Here is a 27,890-nt window from a genome sequence, read left to right on the forward strand (position 1 = left end):
GGTTCTGCCAAGCGATTAATTACTTAAAAAAAAAAAACATGATTTATTACTCGTTATTTGTCATTAGCTATTGAGCACAATTGCAATTAGTCTTGTAAACACAATATCCCATCTCAGAACAGAATGAAATAACACGTTATTGAGTTACAGGCGTATTGACCAACAAAGCAACGAAGCAACATGCAGTTTTCCCATTAGGGTTTATAGGATTTCATGTCACTGCTGGCAAGATATTGTAACTGAAGTCAAAACATTTAGGTCAGCATGTTCCACTACATGCTGCATATATATTATGGTAATATTAAAAACATTCTTCAACAAACAGGGTAGGCTATTACTAATGCAGTGGTTCTCAAAGTGGGGGGCGCGCCCCCCCTGGTGGGCGCAGAGGCATGCCAGGGGGGGCGCGAGAGACCAGGAGGAAAAATGGTTATAAAAAAATAAATAAAAAGATTTAAAAAAATAAATAAAAAAATCATAATTTGAAAAATTATTGATTCGAAAATAATATGATGCAGTACAGTACTATTACGTCTGGGTCTCTGTTTCATTAAAGCTCGGCTCTGTGTGTGTGTGTGGAACGAGCCATTTTGTGTGCGCGTGAGAGAGAGAGAGAGCGCACCGGTACTGGAGATCGTTGTTGTTAGCTTATGGTGCTAGCGAGCTACGCTAACGGATATAAGGAGTTTTTTCAACAACAAAGTGGAGGAGAGTCCTCTCCTGTCAGACTGAGAGCTAAAGGACTCTCTCAGTGTTATCTCAGTGGGTCTCAAATGTTTTGGTCACCATTAATGTAAATAATTATTTCCGAGGCACACGGTTATATGATCATTATAGTTATAAAAAAATAAGAGAATAAATGAAAAACAGGTATGAAATACTATATGACAGTAAAACAAGAATAAAGTTTAAAAGGGTGATTTGTAAAATATCCATCAAGAAAAAGTAAATCTGTTTACATTTCTGTTTCATATGGGTGTTGAGAGATGTATCCATAGATCTCTTCATTTCGCTCTCAAAGTGCACCAGATTGATGCTTTTAACTTCAATATTTAAAAATAAATCTTCCCGGGGAAGCTTGCCCCCGGACCCCCCTATGTGACCTCCACACATCACCTATAAAAATAGCACTTTATCCCTGCTTACACCTATATGCCGTGAGCTGAATATCGAGCCTTCATTGTAACAGTCGCGGGTACGTTGTGTATTTGCGTGGGGATTGTTGCAGTAGAAAATTCCACTGTAGCGACCGGTACATTAATGGGAAACCCTAAATGTTTGAGCACCCTCTATGAAACGTCAAGCTACCCCACAGCACCCCCAAAATAAATCTCTGGCGCCGCCACTGAGCCTGATTATTCGTTTTGGGGGGGCCCGACTTTTTTTTTTCTCCAAAGGGGGGGCCTGACAGAAAAAGTTTGAGAACCACTGTACTAATGTATGAATATAAACTTGTTTTCAAGTAGTTTGGGTAGTAAACATCAAAAAGTTATGTGTAGAAGAAAAGAGGATGAGCAGAAGGAAGGATGTCTTTGTTAAACATGAAAACATGTAACCGCGGTGTAAAAAGTTTTTCTGCAAACTTCTGGACTTCAATTGATGGCTTTCATTTTGCCCCTGCTTGCCATGGCTCATATTTTTCTGATGGAAGAATGAGCAATGACTTTACTTTGGAAAGATTGCCCTCCCACTGAAAACAATTTTCTTTTACAATAGCACCAGAACACACACAGAATACAACCTGCAGTTCTCTCACACACATATGTAAGCTCACTCCTTTGTCAAGCAATGTAGATCTCATGTTTCATTATTCTAACTCCCTCTGTGGATCATTAGATGCTTTTTGACTGGCAGTGGATCCATCTTTACACTTCATGATTCTACTGCAGTTAATTTGACCTGTATGGGTTGAGTCTTCTGACTGGACGCTGTTGTTAATAATAGATGGTTGAATACTTGAACCCTGCAGCGTTAAAAGTTCATACAGTAAATCACTGTGTTATTCTGTCAGTCAGGTAGCCAACAACGGTATTTGATCTCCTATGTGTGTGTGAGTCATACTTGCCAACCCTCCCGATTTTCGCGGGAGACTCCCGATTTCATTGCCCTCTCCCAGTTTCCTCCCGGGGTCATATTTCTCCCGATTTCTGACAAAATCGGATTTACTCAGAACTGTTTCCACTCGGACTTTAATACAGCTACACCATTCTTTGGTTTCCATGGTAGCGCGTCTCTTTAGTAGCGTGCGCAACTGAAAGTTTGAGAGGGTGAGGCAGAAAACAGAACAAGAATCGACAACTATACCCTCTGCTTACTCCTTTCCTGAAAAATACGGGTCCAGCCCACACACATGCCCCATCAAGGATGGTGCTACAGGCTGCAGGACAATGCACTTACAACTACAATAAGCATGTTTAGATGTTAATCTAATACAGCCCCCCCCCCCCCGCGGTGGTTTTGAAATGCACCCGATTTCTGAGGTCTCAAGGTTGGCAAGTATGGTGTGAGTATGTGCATACTATATATTTATTTATAGTGTATGTGTGTGTAGATGTGCATGCTTTGAGCTGAATACCGAATATACGTGAGCATCTTTCTCGGAGTTGCATGAACAAGAGCGCAGGTTGCCATACAGGTACAGCATTGGCGCTGTAAGTGTGTATGCAGATGTGTGTGACTCACTTTTGGTTTGTGTGTATTTATGTGTGAGTAGTACATAATCACATTGTGGGGACTCACTTGCCAACAACTCGAGACAAAAAGTAGGTCCCCACAAGGTCAATTTATTTTTGGGATTTTAAGACTAGATTTGAGGGTGAAGAATTCAACTTTTATTAGGTCAAGCTTCTTGTAAAGGTTTGGGGTCAGACATTTAGTGGTTTTGGTAAGTGTAACTTGATTTGTATGGCATGTGTTACAAAGTGCTTCACAAATAGGAAGAGAATAACAGTTAAGAGATGAAAAAAGTAAAAACCAACGATTTAGTTGTAAGGTTTAAAAGGTTTAAAAAATGTTAATATGCCTGCAAGTCAATGCAATGTCCTCACAAGAAATACAAACAAGTATTCATGCTTACCCTCAATGGCGAAAGGCTTCCCCACTGTTAGTAGTTTGCACTCAGCGTCGATAGAGACCTCAAAATCCAAAAGGGCTTTGTCCATGATGAAGGCATCCAGGGCAGGAGGATCTGTCCTTCACCACAAACACACACACAGATTTAAGAGAAAAGCATTAATTGAAGACAACTCAACTAAAACCTTTAGGGACCTTTAAATCAGATCCCAAACTTTCTCACACACCCGAAAGCCATGAAGGATTCTTGTTTTTGTTCCTGTCATCCCCTTTTTTGTCATTTAAACACAGGATGAGATTAACTGCATTCTAATACACTGAGTAAACACATACATCATTACCTAAACCAACAGGCTCTGCTGCGGACTGATAAGCATTATACACTCTGCTGAAGACTCTCCTACTCCGCTATATCGATCCCATTGACCCTAATTGACTCTTAATTCTAGACCGTTCCTCTGTGTGCAGCATCTGCCGCTGACGGGAGATACGTTTCAGGCTATGGAGCACAACACGCTGGATTTTAATGATATACCTACACCCAAACAAATTGTTATAATAGTAAAAGATACACATTTCCTGACACACACTCACCAGACAGCCCAATATGTACAAATTACATGAAGATATTTGAGCACACCCATACACCAAATTCGACGGCAGACAGATAAACAGGCGTTGTAATGCATGAATTGGGAAATAATGCACAACCGCACATAGACAGCTTAATGGAGAAAATAGAGAAGGCTGATCAAATTACCAGAGACTTGTTGTTATTCAGGACGTTTACTGCCAAACAAAAAGGTTGACTTTTACAAAGTCTGTGCTGGCAAAGCAGAAACGTCTGTTTTTCTCTGTCTAGGCCTGTCATATTCGAGGTTGAAGGAAAAGAGAGAGGAAATACTTCATCTGGGATAAAAGAGGGTGGGAAGGCCTAGGGATAAAAGTGGTGTGTGTGTGTGTCCTAGCATTACTATACTTGTGGGGACCTAAATCTGTTTACACAGTCACGTGCGGGTACTCGCTTCCCTTATGGGGACAAATTGGAGGTCCCCATGAGGGGAATCATTCATTTTAGGGTGAAGACTTGGTTAGGTTTAGGATTAGGGTTAGGGTAAGGGTTAGGCATGTGTTGGTTATGGTTAAGGTTAGGATAAGTCTCCAGGAAATGCATGTAAGTCAATGTAATGTCCCCTGAAGTGATGTATACATGGTATGTGTTTGTGTGTGTGTGTGTGTGTGTGTGTGTGTGTGTGTGTGTGTGTGTGTGTGTGTGTGTGTGTGTGTGTGTGTGTGTGTGTGTGTGTGTGTGTGTGTGTGTGTGTGTGTGTGTGTGTGTGTGAGAGCATGAACAGGTAGAATACAGGCATGAAAGTGTGCAGGTTAGACTGTAGGGCTGTGTGTAGGTATGTGAAGTGAAAGTCCTGCAATTAAAATCTTAATACAAAAGTATAACCATCAAAATATACTTTAATTAACTAAAGTAAAAGTGCACATTCCTCAGATTGGTCAATTTCAGGATAATATATATGATATGTTTTATAACGATCATCAAAGTGTTCTCAAAGCTGGTAAAGGTGCAGCTAGTTTGAAGTACTTTGTATACTGCAGGGTAGCTTGTGGATTTACTTCAGGTGGAACTAAAGTCCGATTTAAGTGTTGTTTTTTATTTCATATCATTAATCCAAAGTAACTAAAGATATTACATTAATGAAGTGGAGTAAAAGGACACTATTTACCTCTGAATTGCAGTGGGGTAGAAGTACAAAGTAGCAAAACATTGAAATACTCAAGCAAAGAACAATTCCATCAAACTGTTATCAAATACAGTACTTGAGTAAATGTTCTTAGTTACTTTTCACCACTGATATTATTGCATTTCTTCCTCTGAGACTACACATGTGTGTGTAGCTGTATATGTGGCATTTTGTCTCTCCAGGCTTTTGAGATATTTCTCCTCTAAGGCTTGAGCTCAGTATTGGGGTCGGTAGTTCTGCCAACACAGTATTTCATTCTCTCACTCGGGCCCTCTGCACTGCTGTGACTTTTCTCCACTCCTGCTTTGCCTCGCACGCAAACAAACGCCGCCTTCATCTTCCCTGCACTCATCCTCTTTCTCTGAACAAGCGCTTTTATATCTTCCTTCTTGTATCACATAGTCAGCGCATGCAGTATCTCAGCATCTCTGCGGGTGCTCTGTGGCGCTGCATTGTGTCTGAGAGGCGAATGTGGTTATAGCTATGAGTGTGTGTTTCTGTGTGTGGTACAGAATAGCTGTGTGTGTAGGAACAAAGGATAAACACATTTCTGTTAGCATGTCTGAATTACAGTGGTAACATGTTATTTATTACATTTAAAATGTTCCTTACGCAAATACATAATTAAAAGTAAGTTAATAATGTAACATTATGCAAGCACTGAAGTTTTTTCAATGGTATTTTTAGTTTTGATGTTGCAGTAAGTAGTTAAGAATTCAAATACTCCTCCATTGTTAGTTTAATGTTTTCTATATACCAGTTCATATGAAGTGATTAAAGCTAGTTATTAAAGGTCCCATGTCATGGCCATTTCTACTGATCATATTTCGATTGTTGAGGTCTACTAGAATAGATTTACATTGTTAAATGTTCCAAACTCACATTGGTTTCTCATACAGCATCTCTGTATAGTATGTGTATTCCTAAACGGCTTGTTGGAGCTCCTGCCCCCCCCTCCCTATGGGCCCAGTGTGCTCTGATTGGTCGGGAGGTTGCGAGGGCTCGTTGCTGCGCAGAGCGGACAGGTTTCCGGGTCGGCAATACAGCGAGAACAAGCAAAACTCATCCCGAGCACACACAAACACTCACAGCCGAAGTAAAAACAATAAGTGTGGCTTGATATTGAGTAAGAAAAAGGTTTATAGCGCTGTGAGAATGGTTCTGCAGAGAGCATTTCTCCGCCATCCCAACTCGTCTATTACCAGCGTTCAGGGAGCTCTATGCAAGTCAATGGGGACTCCTTGTTAGTTAGCCAAGGGATCCTGGGTGTGGGAGGTGCTCCGCGGATTGGTCCATTTGGGTCATTTGTTGTTGATGGGGGTGTTCACACGTCACAGAACCCAGGAAGAAAACAATTGAAAATGAGAAATGTCCAACGAGGCGTTTTGGGGCAGCGTAGACAGGTATTTTCTGTGTTAGAGTTTTACTCCCTACTTTGAGGGTTTCTGCAGACCGTGTACATGCAGAAAAACCTTCATACCACACAAGGGGATGGGTAATAACCAGAAAAGCATGACATGGGCCCTTTAAAGTTATTTAAAAAGAGCCTATAAAAACATGATCTTTTAATTTCAGTTTAATGAAAAAGACAGAAAAGTTCAAAAAAAAAATATTGCATTTCTTTAACTACCAGGTTCTATATGTGCTGCTCATCCCTCTCTGCAAAAACCACTGGAGTATAGATTAATCCATGAGATGCTGCATCAATAACATGAACACGAGTAGCATATAATTGAGCTTTTGGAGTAGCCTGAATATGTGCAAGATACATTTTTTGCTGCTCTTTTCTTCCATTACTGGTGATCACACGAAGAGAAAAGCATTAGAGGCATTAGAGTTCGGGCAGCCAGACACCAAAGTGGGTTAGTCATCAGATCCTGAGGTTACTAATACACATGTCTTCCATTAAAATCAGAAACATGAATTATATAAGTTTTGAGTATACAGGGAGCTGAAATACTAGGTTGCATGTTCAAAGTTCTGACCAGCAGCAGCGCACACAGCTCCAATTCCTAAATATACGGCGAACAGTAGTGGCAAGGATCCAAAAAACTGCTGATACAAATCTTCTAATTAATGGTGGGCAACAACAAACACGTCTCAGCTAGAGGCCATCTTCAGCGATGATAGACCTGCAGAACAGCAAGTTATATACAGAGGTTAGGTTCAGACAACCATCAGGAGGGAAATATAATTGCATAAAAAGACCCATCCGTGAATGAACCGCCCAGACACAGCCTCTCCTAATAAAGGAGGTGTGACTGCGTTAGTCTGAAACAACAGTTACAGGCTGAGGAGTAACATATACAACTGAATGCACAACACTGGACCCACATGGCAAGAGCTTTACCAGATACATACATTATATTATGTAATACGGAAAATAAACCTTTATTACATATGAACTTGAGGGGCAAAAAGTAATACAATTAGTTAAAGCTTGAAACTTTTCAAAATGCACTAATACTAATAATAGAGGGCTCAAAGTAAATAGATTAATCTTTGAAACTGAATATTTCTCCCCAGGTGAATGCTATTAGTCGCCATTATAACATATTTTTTTAGAGAAGTGCATTAACTGGAAATCTTGAGCACTTTGTAGACACAGAGCACTCATTAGTCCATTTCAGACAGTTTTAAGCATGGAATAATTGCATTACTGTTATTCCTAAATACATGTCAGACTTAATTTCAATGTATTTAGATAATTTTCTGTATTATCTACAAGGTTGATTCAATTCATCCGTATTTTCAAACATTTATCTGCTTGGTCTGTCTCTTGTAATATTGTTCCAGTCTGGGACATTCCGTTTTATTAAGGACACTTCCAGGCGGAAACATGATTTTTATGCCCATAATAAATAATAAAGACTTTATCTGTGAGCGCTGTTGTCTGTAATAAATTCCAAGTAAACATCATTTGCGAAAAAATAATCAGAACCAAGATAAGACTTTCATTAAACCCACAACAGGAATACTGTGCATGTGAACTCAAATGAACTGGTTAGAAAGGACAGAGTGCTCATTTTCAGGTCCATATTTGTATTTCTGTTTCCATGCGTTAATGTTCAAAAAGCTCTTTTCACCCTCTGTCTGAAACCAGAGCCCAGTCTGCTCTGATTGGTTAGTTGGCCGGCTCTGTTGTGATTGGGCAACCGCTTAGAGATGTCCCGCCCCTTAGCCTATCACGTACAATGTGTTGGGAGCACTAGGAAGGGAACTTTGGGATTTTAGCCTTTGCAGCATTTACATGCACAAAAACCGATATAACAAACTACAGTTAAACTTAAGTCTTGACTCAACTTGAATGACATTTGAAACATGCAGGGTTAATACTTTTTACTTTCTCCACTGCCATTGATAAACCCTGCTTGAAATACTGAACAACCTTCTATTTATTTGTCTGTTTTTATCTTGTGAAATGTTGCAATCCCTTAAATGTGTGTTTTGCTTGGAATTCAATGTTTAATGCATTATGTTAAAAAACTGCTTTTGTGAATAATTGTGTTATATAATTAAACTTTTCTGGTCTAATACTTTCTTCTTCTCACAATCCCCATTCGACACACGTTTCATCCATTCATTTTGTCCCTGGCCCTCATCTCTACATTCAACACTTTTAATAAACAAAAATGTTTTTCCCCTTCAATTGGGCGGACATTTTGAAAAGTAATTGATTTTATTCATTGGCTTTCATCTCACTGACAACATTTGGTAGTGTCTATGGATGAGAAAAAGCTCTTACTAATGCAGGCTGTTAACACATGCAGCTCACAAAGTGATGACTTGTGATGCTATCTCAGTCAGATGCAAAAGCAAACAGCGTGTTCTCTATAATAAGAAATCATCAACCGATGGGTTTGACACAACATCACTGCAGGTGGGAAAATATAGAAGTGGAAAAACAACTCTGCAACACAAATTACTCTGAGCTGCTGAGAGACATTGCATTGATGTTAGATAGAAATGTCCGTATGTCCATAGACAGGCTTCCTGACCTGGAAATAGGAGAACCAAGACATTTGAACTGATCATGTTGTCGGGTATCATTTTTGATTTAGTACACTGACATTTGATCAGCATGTGCTTGTAGAAGTTTTGATTGAAATACCCGATCAAAATCTGATTGAAGTATGTAAAAATCATATGCACAAATCCAAGGTGTTCCTTATTCCCTTGTCTATGGATGACCCCCAGTTGACATCATGTTAGCATTATACTCACTAGGATAATAAAGGAAAAGACTATGTCCATTTTAATATAATGGAGGATGTTCTGTTCTGTGTTTAAACGGAGTCTTGTCTGTAAATCTGCCCTGTTTGTTCTTGTTGTCAGGAACACAATTGTTATGCAGGGTACGCATGAAAGTAAGTGCAGAGACAACCACAGATAAAACAGATGTAATCGTGACTGGATTTGTTTTGGGTTTAAATTTGACTTATTTAAAAAACAAATGTGTGTTCATGTGTACGTTTGTGTCTTACTTCAGCATGTGGACTCCTTCGGGGGTGGTGGGCTGGTTGAAGCGTCTCATGTAGTCGTGCATCTCCGGAAAGCTCTTCTTCATGTAATCCTCAGCGCTGCTCTCCCTCACCGTCCCAAAACGGAAGCCCATGGACGGATGATGCAGCTGAGATAATGAAACAGGAAGACATGGACGGACAAAAGGAGAAGATTGTGATAAAAATATAACCACCCTGAACTCAGGGTTTAGGTATACGGAAAGTGATAATCCTCCACCAATAATTCCACTCATACTCATTAGACCGTCCTTGTGTGAGATTAGCTTGTGTGGTTGTGTAGCTGGGGGTCTGTGTGTGTGTGTGTGTGTGTGTGTGTGTGGTTGTGTGTGTGTGTGTGTGTGTGTGTGTGTGTGTGTGTGTGTGTGTGTGTGTGTGTGTGTGTGGGGAGTGCTGACATGTAATGCAGTTGCAAGTGTTGTGTCCTTGTTTGCAGTCTGACCTTGTCGTCATGAATTCCTGACACCTGCTCGAAAGTCTTCTCCCCGACCATGACCGCGGCTAGGTTAGCGGTGTAGCTGGACAGCACCAGCAAACAGAAGATGGCCCAGAGGTTCATCAGGAAGCGCCCCGTCCAGCACTTAGGAGTCTGCAGAGTGGAGAAGGATACCAAGAGAGAATCTTGTGTTTGTGTTCAAATCAAAATGTATTATAACCCAAAATCACAAGAAATGCCTCAAAGGGCTGGACAATGCAAACAAAAGCAAAGACAAAAACAAAATACAAACCTCAGAGCATAACATTTATAGCTCTGTTGTTTGTTTGTATGTTGTTTTTATTTTTCATGTGGAACTAAATGATGCAGGTCTCCCTTGTAAATTAGATCGATGACCTCGAGGGACCAATCTGTCTAAATAAAGGTTTGAAATGAAATGAAATAAAAACATTATACAACATTTAACCTCATCATCAGTATTGCCATGGGATAAAAGCATGTGACTGAAGTGATGGTAATGATGAGCCGAAACTAGGTGATTCGGTTTTTAACAAATTATTATAATCATTTCACAGATTAGAGAAGAGACGAATAGCAGATCTTGATGACAAATTAATCTAAAAATACCAAGGTGTAACACAGAACATGTCAAAATGCCAAGACAAAAATGAAACAGACTGACAGGAAACAACATGTAGAAAGCTGAGATAAGAGAGGTTCAATTGATTACAAATACAACTGTGTGGGAAAAGATGCCTTTATAAATGGAGAACCCCCCGAGTTCCCCTCAAAACTGAACCCAAATAAGAGTTATCAAGTTAATCAAAAAAGGAGCTAATGCAAGTGTGACTGTCTTTGAGGCACATCAGAAATATCTTTCCATGAAATTGCCTGCCTGGGGGAAAGGATCTACCTGAACAGTGCAATCATTTATTTATTCCACCAATTAAAATCCACTTAACTGAGGAAAAGAGATGAATTTCTAGTGTTTCAAAGGTACGGAATTAATGAGACATTAATTATACAAACAAGGTTGTAACCCATTATTACGAGGGTGTTGGATATGTTTTCAACTTTCTGTGTAATTAGTCGGTGATTTGAAAGGCGAGAAAGGGAGGATGGCATTCACGATATGCTAAACGTCTTCAGTGACATTGTTGTACCACATTATTGTGTACCACAGGGAAATTGAAGATTCCTTTTTTTTGTTGCGCTACAGTACTTGATCAGGCTAGACAAAAACAAGTTTCTAATTTAGGGCTTGTAATTTTTAATTATGCATGCTGAATCAACAACCCCAGATTAGTTTGAAAGGGGTCTTACTTGCTGACTATATTCTGTACATGATGTCATCCTTAAAGGACCAGTATGTAGGATTATTGGGGGGCTTCATTGGAAAATGTGAATGTAACGATCATAACTGTGTGTTCCCGTGTGTATTATTCCTTGAAAATAATATTCATTGTGTTCTTTTAGAATATCATTCGCCTTTCATATCTACATAGGCAGCAGGTTGTCACAGAGCTATGTTGCAGAGCAGTGTAGCCCAGAATGGACACACCAAACATTGGCTCTAAAAAAGGCTTTTATGTTACCCAAATGCCAACATATTTTTCTGACAAGCTTGGAAAGGGACAGGTGAGGCAAGGTCACTAAATCCTACACACTGCTCCGTAAAATATTGAGACTAAAGCTAAGATCAGACTGTTAATCCATTCTTGCTAAATCAGGTTTTTGAAGCTTAGCTTACATATGTATTATGTATTCATATTTCCACACAGTTTAAGTATTTTATCTTAACGTTTAAAGAGACCAAATATCAAGGACCAACACTAACTAAGTGTTTAGCAAATAGAACTATTTCTGCAAACACAATTCAAGGTTTCTGCTTCATCCGCCTCTGCTAGTATCCAGGACCAGCTTCCAAACAATGAGCAAATACTGTGAGTCTTAAGCAGTTCAAATAAATCAATTATAAATAATGATATGCTCCATGGCCTTGTGTCACGACCTCAATTTCTACCTCTATTTCCACCTAGCCAACAGCCCCTCCCTCCTCCCTCTTATGTGTCTGTGTGTCTAATTGTAGGAGTGTAGACAGGTGTGTGAGAGTTGGGCAACCTGCTGCCACTCATCATGATTAGCCCTGCCATAAACACCCAGTTAATACTCTGTGCATGCAGTCAGTCACGCTTCCAGACTTTTTTGTTTCTCGCTACTGTTCTGTCAAAAATTTGCATATATTTAATATCTGTCTTCCCTTTGTCTGTGACGGTACAATAGGAAGTAAGCTAGTGGTTGGACAACATGCTGCTACATTTGAGAAACACTCCATTCATCGCTCTTGATTGTGTGCCTTTTGTTAGACCAAAATAGTTTTCCATTTGATTTGTTTGCTTTGACTTTGAACACTACAGGTGTCTCCTGGGAAATACGTTATTGTGAGCAGTCTAGCAAATGATTTACTTGCCCTCCCCTCTTAAATAAACATGACTCTTTGGCTCTGTCCCAGCACAAAGAGGTTCAGAGTGCTGCTCAAGGGCATTCAAATAGGTCACACTCCTACTAATAGGCATAACCTGTTAATTGACACATTGCCAGTTTGCCAGGATCAAACCTGTGACCTTTCAATTATGGGAAGGTCTCCCTAATAACTTGGCTTCTGTTTCAGGTCCTATGCATTGCGTCTTTAGGGACAACGTGTGATTAAATACATTTTATAATGGTGTGTATCCTTACTTAGTGGAGCCGGGATAGACGGGAATAATTTAAGCAAATTATGGTTGAGATATTAATCAGAATGTGCTGCATGAACGTTCAGACAGCAAGTATAAGTTATCATAATGGTGGATATGTTGGCACTGCATATGGCTGTTTATAAAACAAAGAATGCAGAGGACAGTTTTCCATCGGCGTGGTGGTCGGCGGTGTGACACCATCAGTCAAACATGACAGGTTTCTGAAGATTGCTGTTACCGCAAGAGTACATTTAATCTCCTTACGTATTCATGCTAAACAAATGGCAACTTTTTTTTTTAATCTTTAAAAAGCAATACACCGTTTTTCATCTTGCTACATTTTTTAAATTGACAGATTTGCCGAACTCGAGTTCCATTTGTCTTCGTCGATCACTTTCTCTAGCTCGTTTCTCTCGAATTCAGCCTGGCTCTCTATCATGCCAACCCAATGCCCTCTCCCTTACATCATCCTCTGTCCGCCCACCTCCATGTCGCCCTCATTCTGAAGCTTCTCCCTGCTTGCCCACTTACCCTTTCAACCCTGTCTTACAATTCTCTGTCCACATCCTTAATGTTTTCTTTTTGAAGCCCATTTCCCAATTTGCACTCTCACCTTTCCTCTTCTCGTTGGCCCTCTTCCCCCTGCCTTCTTGTTTTCAACTTTCTGTCTGACTACCTTGGGGAGTTAACCTCTACTCGCTCACACATTTCCCACCTTCATCCATCCCCATCATCCCTGCCATAACTCCTTCAATCTTTGTCGGCCCACTTAGCCTTTCCCCTCTCCCTCTCTGTATGTGCATGATCCTCCCTGCACCTCTCCACTTCATCACTGCCTACCTTCTTAACCCCTCCCCTATCAATCTTTTCCCCTCCCTGGCCATTTATATCGTCTTCCCCTATCACTTCCTCTTTCCACTCACTGTTTGTGTACTCTAATAATAATAATAATAATAATGCCCCCCTCCATTCCTTTCCATGCCTATTTATCACACAAAGGAAAGCTACTGTACCTTGGTGGCGACGGTACGTCCGAACAAAATGGCGTAGCAGAGATTGAGGGCGGATGAGTAGGAGAAGACTCGCAGCCTGTTCCTGCCATGTGGCGTCATGCCGAAGGGGCTGTTCCACTCGTACAAGGTGAGGAAGAGCGCGGTGAGGTGCAGCGTGACAAAAATACCCACCCACATGGACCAGTGGAGGGGCCACATGAAGGCTCCGATGGGGGCTGCAGAGTCCCGGCTGCGAACCTGGAGGGTCAGAAGGAAAAAAGAACGTTTAACTTCAAAAGTGACATGTTTTGCATTTTGTGCTACATTGGGATACAAATGTAACCTTCAGTGGCAAGATCTTGTCAGTAAACTCTTCTTAAACACTCGTAGGCATACTTACGTTTGAAAAACAAGTGCATACATTGTTTTAACTTTGGGCTATTCATCATTTCATATTCTCAGATCATATTATGCATTGCAGTTTGTCAGCCACAGAGGGAGATGTTAACACATCAAAGAATAACTGCAGCATGTTGGAGGATTCTGCAAAGACTGCTTCTCAAAATCCCTCTCAGACTCATTAGACACTCTTAAAAGTGCCTTTCATTTTGAACTTTCATAATTGTCCACTGAAACTGGAACAACCTAATTATTCAAAACTAATGATCCCGTGTTCCTCCCCAGAAGACTGTGTGAGCCGGGCATTAGGGGGAAATTAAGCACTTAGAGACCACATCGTCCAATCATACAGAAATTGTCAGCCAGAGAGAGAGATATATTGACAAATCAAAGTAATGGGAAGACTGCCGCGCTGCCACTGACTTACAATGCAGTATGTTTTAAGGATAAAGCCCATGTCTTCAACAATCATTAAAGGGGCCCTATTATGCAGATTTTCAGGTGTATTTTTGTTTTTTGTGCCTCGACTCGGACGTGTTTCCATGCTTTGATGTTCAAAAAGCTCTTTATTGTTCTCATACTGCCTGTGCTGCAGCACCTCTTCACACACTTTGTCTGAAGCCAGAGCCCAGTCTGCTCTGATTGGTTTCATTTCATTTCAAACCTTTATTTAACCAGATTGTCCCTTGAGATCATAGATCTATTTTTCAAGGGAGACCTGCAGCAATTAGGTTCCACATGAAACATAAAACAACATAAAACAATAGAGGATATCATAGAACATATTTACAAGCTACATTTACATATTATCGACATTTACAAATACCCATAGTTTCAAAGAACATTTCACTTAGACTTGCTTTAAAAACATTCAGAGGAATAAAATTGCTCAGTTTCAATTTTAGCTGTAGATTGTTCCAAGCAAGTGGCGCTGCGCACATAAAAGCTGTCTTACCTAAGAGAGTCCTTGCTCTTGGCACATCTAACAAGACTACATCAAGCGATCTCAGATAATAGCTGCTTGCAACTCTCTGTGTTATCAGAGAACAGATGTAATACGGGAGTTTACCCAACATAGCTTTATAAATAAACGTGTACCAGTGACTGAGCCTCCGTACAGTAAGTGATGGCAAACCATTGGTTAGCTGGTTGGCTCTGTTGTGATTAGTCAACCGCTTAGAGATGTCCCGCCCTTAGCCTATCACCTAAAATGTGTTGGAGCGCTAGCCAATAGAAGCTCGATAGTGATATGGTGATGTCACTATGTTACGAGAGTAAACAAAGGGGTCCAATCGAGGTGTTTCAGGCAGGAGGGGGGAGTGTGTGGGAGATAAACTTTGGGAATTTTTGCCTTTGCAGACCATTTAGATGCACAAAATCCTATATAACACACATACTGTAGGGAAAGGAAATCCCAAAAAGCATTATTGGAGCTCATTAACATGCAACAAACTAATTATGACTTCAAGTGACTGTACCAGAATGCCCAGGCTGGTGGAGTAGAAGGGTGAGGTGAAGTCGATGACTCGGCTCCTGGCTGAATTGATGGAGAAGGAGCTGACCGCCATGTCTGCTGTGCCCCCCAGCAGGTCCCCGACCAGCCCCGTCCAGCGCCCCGCCCCCCCCACTGCTCCGTACTTCCCGTCTCCCACAATATAAAGGTCAAAGGTGAAACCCATGTCCTCAGCCAGTTTCTCCAACAGGTCGATGCAGTAACCGTAGCAACACTTCCTCAGGTCCTCCGGTAGGTCTGACAGAAAAGACATGATAATGATGTAATGTGTATATTTAGAGGTGGAACAAGTACTCATATTTTAAGTAGAGTGTGAACACTAATCTGTAAAAAATACTCAGTTACATCATAATTCAGTTAAAGCAAAGAAGTACTGGCATCAAAATATACTGAAGTACCAAAAGTACCATTTCAGAATAATAGAAATTAAATTACTGGATTATAATAATATTATTATCAGTCTCATCACCGCTGGTAAATGTGGAGCTAATTGTAATGAATGTATACACTAATGCTGAATAACCTATAATTATGTGTCAATGTTTATTTATTATGATATATATTTAGTATTAGGCAATAATCTGAAAGTAACCAAGTGGTCAAATGAATGTAGTGGATTTAAAAGCAAAATATTGTCTTCTCAAATATAGAAGAGTACATTATAAACTGCCTGAAATTAAAATACTCAGTTAAAGTACAAGTACCTTAAAATTCTACTTAAGAACAGTATTTGAGAATTACTGCTGATTGCTGATTTTCGCTCATGTAAAATTTGTTTTAAAAAAAAGACACTTTTATTTACACCAGCACACTAAATCACTCTTAAACTGGGCTAGGAGAAGATGTACAGAATGTACAAAAACCTTTGAACTACGTATATTACAAAATAAAAAAGAGTTGGCAAGATAGAGAGGCTGTAAAATATAAATATATATTTAAACTTTATGCCATTTACATTTTTCTGGCAAACCTTTTTTGCAAACTCAGACAATCAAAATTTAGCAGTTTGCCAATTACTCTTAAAACTTGGCACAGAGGTCTGTCATTTTGTGAATTCCTATGTCATCCTCAATACAACTTTTATTAGCCAACTTCCATTTGCCGATTGAAGTCAAAGAAAGTAAAAAATCCCGTAGACTGCCTGTTTGCACTGCCAATACTCAGAGATATATAACCTTGTATTTCTTTGACACGATGGTGTTCATCACTTATTTATAAAATGCCTTTAATCCTAGAAATTAAGCTGTAGCGGCAGAGCTGAGCCTTGACATTGCACCTAGTATATTTTTGAGCCGGACTGACCAGCCATGATCCCTTATTGATTTTTCTTTAAAAAATCCACTTCAATCTTGAGTAGGAGCTGTACAGAATTTCACAGCAATGTATCAATGAGATCTAAGCAGAAATCTAACAGTTTACATTAGAGAAAAAAGAGAACAGGTTTTCATAAATGATAACTGATGCCTCATAGCTCAAGTTGAAATACGGTTTGGACAGGTATTACAGGAGGTTTCAGCATTGCTTCAACACTAAGGTATTTTAAGGATAAATGGCACAGCAAAACTCACCTGCTCCCTCCCAGTCTGTGACGGTGGCGTTGGGGTTGTGCAGCTGGCTGAAGAGGTTCTGGATAAGGTCGGACCGGTTGGTTCTGGGGTCCAGACAGAGCTGACCCGCTGGACACAACCCGTCCTCGTCCACCTCCCGCGTGAAGACAAACGGGTGTTCCACCAGCGTCACCACCCTCAGACGGTGACCCGCGACCGAATCTCCCGGCCTCCAGCGACCACCAGCGCCACTGTCCCCCTGGCCGTCCCCTCCCCTCACCCCGGCTCCGAGGCCTTGGCCCTGGCTGCTCCCGAACCCTCCCACCAGTCCCAGAATCCCCCCTTCCAGCTCCAGTCTGCCCCGGGTCCAATGGCCTACTGTCACCCAGGCCGGCTGACCGAGCGCGCCCCTCTTCAGGCTCCACACGTGGAACAGCTGCGAGGAGAGGACCCTGGAGAGGCTAGGATCCACCTGGATGAGACCCGTGGCCCCGGTGAAGGAAGTGTTGGAGAGAAACCTCAAGGGACAGAGAGAAAAACCGACGCTAAGCAAGAGACAACAAAGGTCCATATTGTTTTAATAAGAAATACAGACTGCAGTCGTATACAATGCTCAGTGGTGGAATGTTACTTACCAACGTATTTCCATTTAATGCTACATACTTCTACTCCACCGAATTTCGGAGGCACATATTTTACTTTTACAACATTAATTTAACCTTCATAGGCGTTAGCTACTTTTTACATACAAAACCCATGCTGATATGATATTAATCTGTGATGTAATGTACTACTAATGTACACTATATTTTAAAAAAACTGGATCCCTGTTGACATTACAACACTATGCATGTACATACAGCCATTCTGCATTTTGAGTACTTTTACTTTTGATACTTCAAGAACATTTTGCTGATAATAATTCTGTACTTCTATAGGAATAATGAAGTTTACGTGTAGTGGAGTATTTAAAAACCATAGTATTTCTACTTTTACTCAAGTAAAGGATCTTCCTCCATCACCGACGACACTTAACTAGCAGGGCGGAAAAATAAACACACAAATCTGGGGGAGAGGCCGGGAAAATGTTACAAATGATGTTTCAGATGGATCATGATCTGGTTATGGAGCTTTCGCCTGGTCTCAGATGGGTAATTGCGTCTCACAGAAAGTCATAATTAAAAGTTAATGTAGTGCAGTGAGGGCCCGCTCCTATCTGCCAGTCTATACAGGCAGTCATTGCCATTCGTCTCACTCGCCCGGTGGCCCCACATTGGACCTCACACAGCGGAATAAATTAGTAAGAGCAATTCCCGTTCGCACATAAAACTGCCCTGGCCTCTTGAACCGTGCTGGGATTGTTAGCTCACGTCTTAGCATTTGATCATATGGACATCTCCAGGCGATGACGTCTCGACGTGAATCCCTTCAAGTACTGTTTGATCATGTCTTGATTAGTAGGGGATTGTCAGGAGGTCATTGTGTATCAGATGTTTAAATGTTAAAGTATGCAGGGATCACTGCATTCTGTATGGGAGTTGATCCGTGCACGGACTGTTGATTATGTCTGGGTCACGGAAAGAAATGGCAAGTTTTCCTTCCTGTTAATAGAAAAGCCGTAGCTCAATTTCTCCGAGCAGGAAAATAGATTTCCCTTTTTCTCTTTGTTTTATTCGCACTTTTCTTTTTCTCCCTCTTTCATGCCCAAGTTATATGTTGAATTGATGAGGCGTATAGAGCAAGGGAAACATCAAATATGGGATATGTGAGGGAAAATAAAAAGACTTAATCGATCATGAGGACCATTAACTTCACCTCCAAGCATAGGCTGGACTAAAGCATGCCTGCACCAAACAGGGAATTTAACACGTGTAAAAGTATGTACAATTTTGAGTATTCTACTCATGCTTTTGATAATTACCCTTTTTCTTAACATTGTGATTTACTTCAACAGCCCAGTATCAATTTACAAACCCATTCAATGCACCATAATTCTAAAGAGCTGATTAAAAAAATGCCTCTGATTTGAAAGTCATCCCATTTGCACGCTAACTTATGTTTCCTCATCAGCAGCTCCCTCTGTCTCTGTGACCATAAAGCGGAAGTGCTAGCCTTGCCTTGAGCTGAAATCACTCATGGTAATGGCGCGGCTGAATCATCATATCCCATAGACAGCAGATTCATCAAGCCAACCCACTCCAGACTCATATACTAGGCCGTAATGGCTGCGGCTGGCCACAAAAAAAAATTAACCATAGCCTTCACTTTACATCTCTTATGTGAGCAGAGAAGTGCCAAGCCCCCTTCTCTTGCAATTTGTCACATTTTTGGATTCATGCCCGGAGATAAGAGTTTGAGATAGGAGTGGTAGATACAGACATCAGAGCATGGGGTGTGAAAAGTACGGCACACTTTCAAGAAGCGCCGCCTGTTAGTCACGGGGTTTTGTTGTGGTGCATCGGGCCAGAGGCTGCATTTAAAGAATGAAGCGGTCTGATAAGTCAGCCAAGTGGTGTCAGAGAGGGATGGTTTCCTCTCACCAACACCTGGCCGCCCCGGCTCACACACACACACACACACACACTCAGGAAGTAAATGTCAGCAGAGTGGCCGGTAAACGATGACTCTATAAGAGAGTCCCCGGCATGTGTCTCACTCCCGTATCACTACATCTCCTTCACTTTGGAGGAAAGTTTACTCTGTCTGCCAGGGATGATAGGAAGCTTGCTTGTTTCAATGCTTTTAATCTCTTCGAGGGAGATGGAATCTGCGCTGGCAGATGTGTCGAGTGAGATGGCACTGACTGGCAGATCTCACTCTGATAAGAAACTATCCCCCGTCCATTTCCAACCGTCGTCTCCTCCCTCACATCCTTTCCCACACAAGTTTCTTTTTCCTTTTCTTTGACTTTATTGCTATTTTCCGTTTCCTTCTTCCCTTGTCTTTCATCCATCTGTTTGTCTTTGACTACTTTCTCTCTTTTTGGGAACAGGCCCCTGGGGATGTTTGTATTCTGGACAATCGGAAGAACTACATCAAAAGTGCTTAGTTTCTCATATTTTTACTGTGGCTCGATTCCATATGTCCACTGCTTTGAGTCAGTACCATTGTGCAGCTTTTGCTCACGCTCACACCTTCCTCCTCTCATCCTTATATCTCCAGACATCCTCTTTCCCTCCCTGCCTTCATCGCTCCTTCCCTACGGCATTGAGCTGTTAATTGCCTTTTCCTTGTGGAAGTCTCTCACTTCCTTTGTCAGAGCTCTCCTGAGCAAAAGCATGTCAGGCTGTTGCGGTGTTGGGATAAGGATCGGGCAGTACGCTGGAGGAGGTGGAGTCTAACTGGACCCGTATGAATAATGCGATGGAACGACCTTTTTTATCAGTCTTTCACAGGCCAGAAACAAAGTCACTAAATTGGGGCGGACCCTTTAATAAATGGTCTATTCTGTGGGTCGTACTAATTGGCCCACAGCAGTGTCCTGAGGAAGTTTGAGTGCATTTAAAAGCATTACTTTTTGTGTTCTTTATTGTATAGCCACACTTATTGCTCTGTAAGGCATTCTTAAACGCTCATGAAGACAATGTTAGATACTGATATTTAGCAGGTGTAATATATTCACCTTGGGTAATCTCTTGGATTAGTAAATTAGCGTGCAAACATTTTCCGATTACCCCCAACTATAAGATGCACTTCAATGAAGATCATTAAATTCAATCTGAATTTATTTGGTCAAAACCAATTCTTTTGATAAATATTTTTTTCGTCAGATGACGCCACTACATTGAAAGTCAAGGGATACAAACATCTTAATACCATTCACCCAGTGTTGCTCTTGAATATCACATTTCATGGCAATTCTGTCAATAGCTATCAAGACATTTTACATACACATTTTAAAGGTCATCCTAAGGTTAATGCGCGACAGGAAAAGTCAGCGGAATAGTAAGCTTCAACCTCTAGGGACCATTAATGTCCCTCCAATTAAAAAACAATCCATTCAAGAGCTTTTAAAAATGTTTTTATCTGCACCAACTGATCAGACATTGCTATCCATTAGGCTGTGCTTTGCTAGCATGGCCAAAATTGGACAATTTAATCACATTAAAGCTAATCAAGATGTGTAAACTTGGATAATAAATGTCCGATAATATTGCTTTGTAACCACATTCCACTTATTTCCGCCTCTAGCCCTCCATGCCAAATTGCCTTGGCATCCCAGAGCTCAAGTTAACTGCAGACGGAGGGAAGGCTGTGAGAACCCAGCTTGTGATTATGTGGGTGGTGTTGATGATCACTCTCAGCTGGCAGGCACTGTGTGTGTGTTCAATATTTGCTGTGGGCCCAGCTCATGCCACAAATCCTTCTCTTACCGGATCCACATGACCACAAAAGTCGGATACATGCTGTTTTATCCTTTGCACAGCGATACAATATCAATGTCAACCTGCAGAGGAGATATACTCGACTCCGGAGTGAGTCTATGGCATTTGGCTTCTGTGCTGCACTCAATATAAGCCACATGGAGGGGTTGTAATGTATGCAAGTGGGTTCCCCCCTTTTTACTGTGCACACATGTCAGGATTAAGTCATTTCTGTTTTAAGTGACAATATTGATGGTCTAATAGGTATTTCAATGTGATTTTTTACTGCGCGTGTGTAAGCGTTATCACAAAACACACCTTGACAGAGCCCTTTTAAAAGCTGCAGGAATTGAAGCAGCAGCAGAGGAACGAAGAGGAACAGACAAAACTCCCTGGTGCCACTCTTTGGATCTGTATGCCATAAAGACCTCCTCCCCACAACGAGGATGACAGCGCTATTCAGAAAGAGCCACCCCCGTGGAGCAGAGGACAGACAAGGGCAGCATCCAGAGCATGCAGTACCACAAGTAGAGCCAGCAGCTCCCCACACAAAGGCCAATGTGTCAGTCAGGAAGCTAACGAGCTTAAAGAAAGTGTGGTGTTGTGACTCGATGAATTTAATTGTAGTTTGTTAGGGTCTTCCATCTATCATTCGGTGGTTTAACCGTGTACACTGTTGGAAATAGCTAAGCATTTTTACGTGACCAGGAGGTATTAAAGAAAAAGTGTTTGGCCTATTTGCTGCAGGGGTTATAGAGAGTGATTGTGGTCCAATCCCGATCAGGCCACTGCCAATTCTATGTGGCTTAAAGCTATGTATTTCCTTTTTGGAGGAGGAATACGTTTTTTCTAACATCCACAAATCTCTCCCTGCTGCCGGGTACTACTCTGAAGCGGACAGCCCTCCTGATCTTTAGAGAAGTGCCACAAAACTAATATTGGTCTGTTTTAAGGGGGCCTATTTTGCTTGTCAGATTTATATTTTGTGTCTCTACTGTGACATGTCTCCATGCTTCAATGTTCAAAAAGCTCTTTATTTTTCTCATACTGCCTGTGCTGCAGCACCTCTTTTCACCCTCTGTCTGAAACCAGAGCCCAGTCTGCTCTGATTGGTTAGCTGGCCGGCTTTGTCGGGATTTGCCACACACTACAGGAAAGGGCAGACATCATAAAGCATTGAAGGGCCCTCTTTATCTTAAAGGTGAGGTAGGTAATTTTGGAGAAACCAGCTCGAGTGCGCTAGAACTTGAAAATACACAGCCGGAAAAAATCTCCAACACACAAGAACGCGCACATGACCAATGAGGGCACGAGATAAGTTTGTGCACAGATGGAAGGCTGACAGGCAGGTAGGCCATCCAGTTATTTTAGCCGGGCCGGCTCAGATGATTGGTCGTGCTTTTTACAGCGCCACAGCTTCCACAGATGACATTATTTTAATGTATTTATCGTCAAAGCATTTAATTTATTCATAGCTATCGGGATGTTAAGAGCATTCCATGGAATATAACAAAAAGTGTATCTCGAGCCAGTTTCTCAAACTTACCTACCCCACCTTTAAGTACACAGTTACTACATTTAAAATGTAGGTTTTATAAAAGCAAATGTACATACTAAAAGTGGGGAAGTAAGGACTGTTGATTATACAGGGACACCACTAAGTACATTTTGAGCATTTACCTCCATTGTAGATGGGTGGAGGTTAATATTGCACAGACACATCCTAAATAATTCAAAGGGGTCTAGCTAACCTGAACTGTCTCTCCTTCACGGGTCCAGCCAGAATAATGGCAAGTGACCAGACTGTCACCGAGTGAGCACGAAGACCTGTAACCTCAGCACTTAGTACGTCACTGTGTCATTCGAATCATGACAAGAGTAATGTGCATAGTCATGTAGTAACATAGGGAGTGCTTGAGTCATAAATTGCACTGAGCAAAGGCTCATATTTCAGTCAGGACAAAAGAAAATTAAGAACACTAATGTAGGGCGAACAGAACACTCATGTCAGAAAAATAAATACAATTTAACTTTCTTATTTATGCTCATATATGCTCATATACAGAGATGGCAAAAGTAAACACATCCTTTACTTAAGTAGAAGTACAGATACTCGTGTTTAGTAAAAGTAAAGAAGTATGGGCTTTTGAAATGTACTTCAGTAAAAAGTATCCATAACTAGCAGCTGTTTTAAAGAGTGCCTGACCTCCCTTTATATTAATAGAACAATAATGTCATTGTTAGCTAATGAATGTTTCCATGCTGAACAACGGCAACATGACAACGTTTTCATTGGTCCCTCTTCTTTAGAGAAGACCAGGAAATGATGGATACACGGATCGTGTTCAAATCAATAGGCACGCAATGACTCTAAATAATAATGATCACGCCACCAAACACACACTCTGGACCTCTCGCCAGTATTTACGCCCCGGTCCCTCTCGTCTTTGGCTCTTTCTGATCCACCGCCCAAGCTGATAAAAGCTGCTTCTTGAAAGCGCCCGGGGGGAGGATGTGATTTAAACTGAGCCGACCTCCTCAAAGTCTCTGTAGAAGTTAACTCAGTCGTTTGGAACGTGTATAAGGTTAACTGGTTCAGTTTTTCATTATGGCGGCAACAAACGTATTTAATTTGACTGTCTACTTGTTATGTGTAGATGCTAGTGTGTTTCCTTTCGACAAATGCTGCCAGATTTGATTACGTTTCTTTCAGTCAGCTGTTGTGAGTCGGTGGTAATATGATGACTTAGGAAGCATATTTTGTTTTCTTTGTTTAAAGATTTAGTGTCACCTGCAGCCTTTTTCTTTGTTGCTCCCCTAACTTTTTCTCCTTCTTTGAGCTTTTGTATTCTGGTAATGAGCAGAAAGCCTGTCGCTCTGTAACTTTTACTTTCATCAGCACCGAACGATTAGCAATACATCAGCAGAGTGATGCTTCCATTACCAGCATTCATACGCCTACAGGGTTCGTAACATATGCTGATTTTTTCATTGCAAAATTTGATTTAATTGCACTTTTTAATTGAAGTTGCACAAAAATGATCTGCATAGGAAGATACCGCCAGAGGTTATAGGGAAAACATCTGTTTTCCTGTAATGCGGGTGGACTGACCATGAATGAGTACGTAGAGTGTGCATTTACCTGGCCAGATATTGTCCTGAAGAGGGGAGCTCATGCCGTTTTTTGTCGTAACAATTCACCGTGTTCTGAATCAGCGCCAGGTCCGGCTTCACCATGGTTGCCGCAGTGACCGCACGTCCAATCAACTGCAAAGCATCCCTGATGTAGAAGCTGATTGGCTTGCGGCCCACCTCCCCGTAGGCTAGCAGTCCAAGGGGACCTCCCAGAGTGTGGAGCGAATCCGGAGACAAGGGATATCCCATGATCCACTGCAGCGCTGGTAGTGATGGAGCGAGACGCTGAGCAGCCCGCAGGACGGAGGACAGACACTCGGGGTCAGATCCCAGGAGGAGGACGGAGGAGATAGGGGAGGGGGAGCGCAAGAAGCGGCCAGATAGGATCTTAAAAGCCTCCTCTTCCCTCTGATCTTCCTTCTTCTCCTCCCCGCTCTCCACCCTTCTGTCCCCACCCCCCGAGATGAGGGTCAGGTTGATGATGTCCCACAAATGCCAGTTAGAACCGCTGTGCTTCTGCAGGTGAGACAGCAACCCTTCACCCCCCTCCTCCCATCCGGGGCAGACCACCGCAGCTCCTCCCAAGCCGCTGTCCCCCCGGCCCCCTCTGTCCCGGTCCCCGTCTCTGCCCTGCAGGACCGCCAGCAGCAGACTGCCCAGGGTGGACGGAGGGACACGGGCTGACATCATCAGGTTGAACCGGTTCTATAAGAGAGGAAAGAAAGGAGAACGTAGGGGGTAAATGTAGAAGTAAAATGATGGAGGAGCAAACAGAAGACATGAAGAAGAGAGAACAAGAACAACACAGAGATTAATAGGTATAACCAAACCCCAACACCTCCGGGCTGAATCACATAAAATGACATTAAACGCAGCTTTTATGAATACTGCAAAAACAATCCCTGTTGCTGCAGTAATTCACCGCGACACTGATCAAAAACAATCAGTCACATTTGTTCATTATCTCTCACTCTGAATGAGAAGAGCCGCGCGGATACCAACAACGAGTCAATGATTCGCATCTAATCTGCAACATCACAGTTGGCTTGGCAAGACAACAGTGGCAGCCACAGTTCATCCAGAAGCTCGCATTTCCAAAACCCAACTGAAAACACTGGCTTGTTTCATGCTGTTCCAAAATGAATAACACTGTTGTCCTTGAATGCAGCTCACAGATGGACCTTTCCCCCCTTCCTTTGGGACCTCTATCTATTTTTTATCCCATCAGCGCTCCGGGCAAGGTTGAGGGGGGGGGACTCGGAGTCTGCTTTTATATAGAGACTCCAAAGTTTAGAGACTCAAGACTTGCACTAGCTCATTGAACTGAGATGATAGGTATGCATTACACACTACGCTCATAAATACCCTCCGGCACATACACATGTTTAGCATCATAACATATGCAGATGCATGCACATACAATGTTCAATGAAGTCTGCACATCTGCTGTTAAAAATTCCATGCAGGTAGAGAACCTTCAGGAATGCACACGTGTGTCTGAAGATGAGATATCTAAAGCCCAACCCGTACGCGTTCATTCAAATGGAAATATCCCACCCAGGAGTACAAAGTAAGCAGAGGGACCCTCTGCTGAAAGTCCTTGAGTCCCCAAAGAGAGTAAAAAAAGAGAAAATATTTGACTGAAGTCTGCAAAGACATGGCTGAATTAATGCAGTGTGTATTCATCTTCCCGAGAGAGGGTGGATGTGGGTGAGGGGACAAATGAAAATAGGCCTTTCGTTTGAAGTCGACGGGGGTCCAGGGACGTAACGGGGTGGGGGAGAAGGTTGTTGATGAGACGGCAGCAGGTGGCAGAAAGGGATAGAGATACCGGGGAGGTGGCAGCTACAGGTGTGAGTGTTATTCACCATATCACTGTCGGGAGTGATCATGCTTATTTTGAGAAAGGATACCGTGTGGCGCAGTGGACTAGTGCGTTGGTGTTCGGATCAGGGGAGCACAAGTTCAAATCTCACTGCAGTCAGCATGTCGTTGTGTCCCTGGGCGAGACACTTCACCCCAGATTGCTCCTGTGGGGATTGTCCACAGTATTGAGTATGTAAGTCGCTTTGGACAAAAGCGTCTAACAAGTAATGTAATGACAAAGAGCTCAAATTGTGACAATAGAAGATCAACAGAGCAGCTGGAGGAACTAGCATACTCTTATTCTCAATCAATCAATGTTTATTTATATAGCCCAATATCACAAATGTTAAATTTGTCTCAGTGGACTTCAGAGTTTGTACAGAATATCAGTATGACAATACCTCACCCTCTGTCCTTAGACGCTCACATCGTACAAGGAAATACTTCAGGAGAAACCCCCACAGTTTAAAGGGGGACATGGAGAAACCTCAGGGAGAGCAACAGAGAAGGGATCCCTCTCCCAGGACGGAAAGACGTACCATAGATCAGGGGTTCCCAAAGTGGGGGTCGCGAGATGATTACAAAATAAAATTGGAAAAGTAAAAAAAAATTATAAAAAAAGATTGATGAATTCAATAATAATAATAATAATAATAATAACGTTTGTATAGACTTTTTTTCTTAGACAATCCACAAACGTTTTCTTTTTTTTCTGAAATGTATTCACTAGCACCCCCCCCAGTCGACAGGGGGTCACCATGTCATCATCTCTGGCACTGTTATTTTGGGGATCGCGGGCTGAAAAGTTTGGGAACACCTGCTATAGATAATACATTTACAACATAGATAGTCCATTGTTTGGAAATGCATGTGTCTATAATAGGAAGATGAATCCACGAGGATGTCAACAACCCTGCGGGAGCCATCAGGGAAGTAGTGATGAGAGTCAGGCCGGACCGCAGAGACAGGTTCAGCCACGACTCTATTATAAGTTGCTCTGGGCAAAATCCTTCTATGCCTTTAATTTTAATGCTTGGCCACATATTAATGAATAGCGATGTTAGATTGCTGAAGACAGTAAACATTAAAGATTTGTGCACCATCTTGTATAAAAACCTGTAAATCATGCTTCTTAGAGAATCAGAGATGGATTATTACATTATATCACTGTCAAATTAATTGTAATAATGATCATCTGCGGTACGTCCCACAGCTGTTTCAAACCGGCGCTATTTTACTATTTCTGTTGCACTGACAATTACTGCTCACTTGCTTGACTTTTAGAGAGATTCTTTTACAATTTCATTTACATTTGAGGCATTTAGCCGGCGCTCTTATCCAGGGAGACTCACAATGAGCAACGGTAGAATTACTTCAAGAGTGGGGGGACGTGAGAATAATAATAAGAGCCAACCTGAGAATAACAGCAGTTGTATTTGTAGTTGCCGCTGGGAGAAGAGAAAGCAAATTAAATTGAATGAATGAGGAAGATGTGGGAGCTGTGATGTGGTTTTGAAGTGATGTGAGGCTTTCCTTAAATGCGGGAGTTCT

The 27,890-nt window shown here is 41.7% G+C and overlaps 1 protein-coding gene across 1 annotated transcript in view; it reads right to left on the minus strand.

Annotated features, from left to right (window-relative positions):
• Positions 1–27,890, minus strand: part of grin3ba (glutamate receptor, ionotropic, N-methyl-D-aspartate 3Ba) — an 88,984-nt gene that overhangs the window by 17,683 nt on the left and 43,411 nt on the right. Inside the window, exons 2-8 of the mRNA XM_079692301.1 lie at positions 24,481–25,178; positions 16,996–17,492; positions 15,393–15,664; positions 13,537–13,773; positions 9,792–9,938; positions 9,314–9,459; positions 3,077–3,192 (exon numbers count right to left, since the gene is read on the minus strand). Of these exons, the coding sequence (XP_079548427.1) occupies positions 3,077–3,192; positions 9,314–9,459; positions 9,792–9,938; positions 13,537–13,773; positions 15,393–15,664; positions 16,996–17,492; positions 24,481–25,178 (2,113 nt within the window). The remainder of the gene's footprint in view (positions 1–3,076; positions 3,193–9,313; positions 9,460–9,791; positions 9,939–13,536; positions 13,774–15,392; positions 15,665–16,995; positions 17,493–24,480; positions 25,179–27,890) is intronic.

The sequence above is a fragment of the Notothenia rossii genome (genome assembly GCF_949606895.1).
Source record: "Notothenia rossii genome assembly, chromosome: 7".
In the NCBI taxonomy this organism is placed as follows: Eukaryota; Metazoa; Chordata; class Actinopteri; order Perciformes; family Nototheniidae; genus Notothenia; species Notothenia rossii.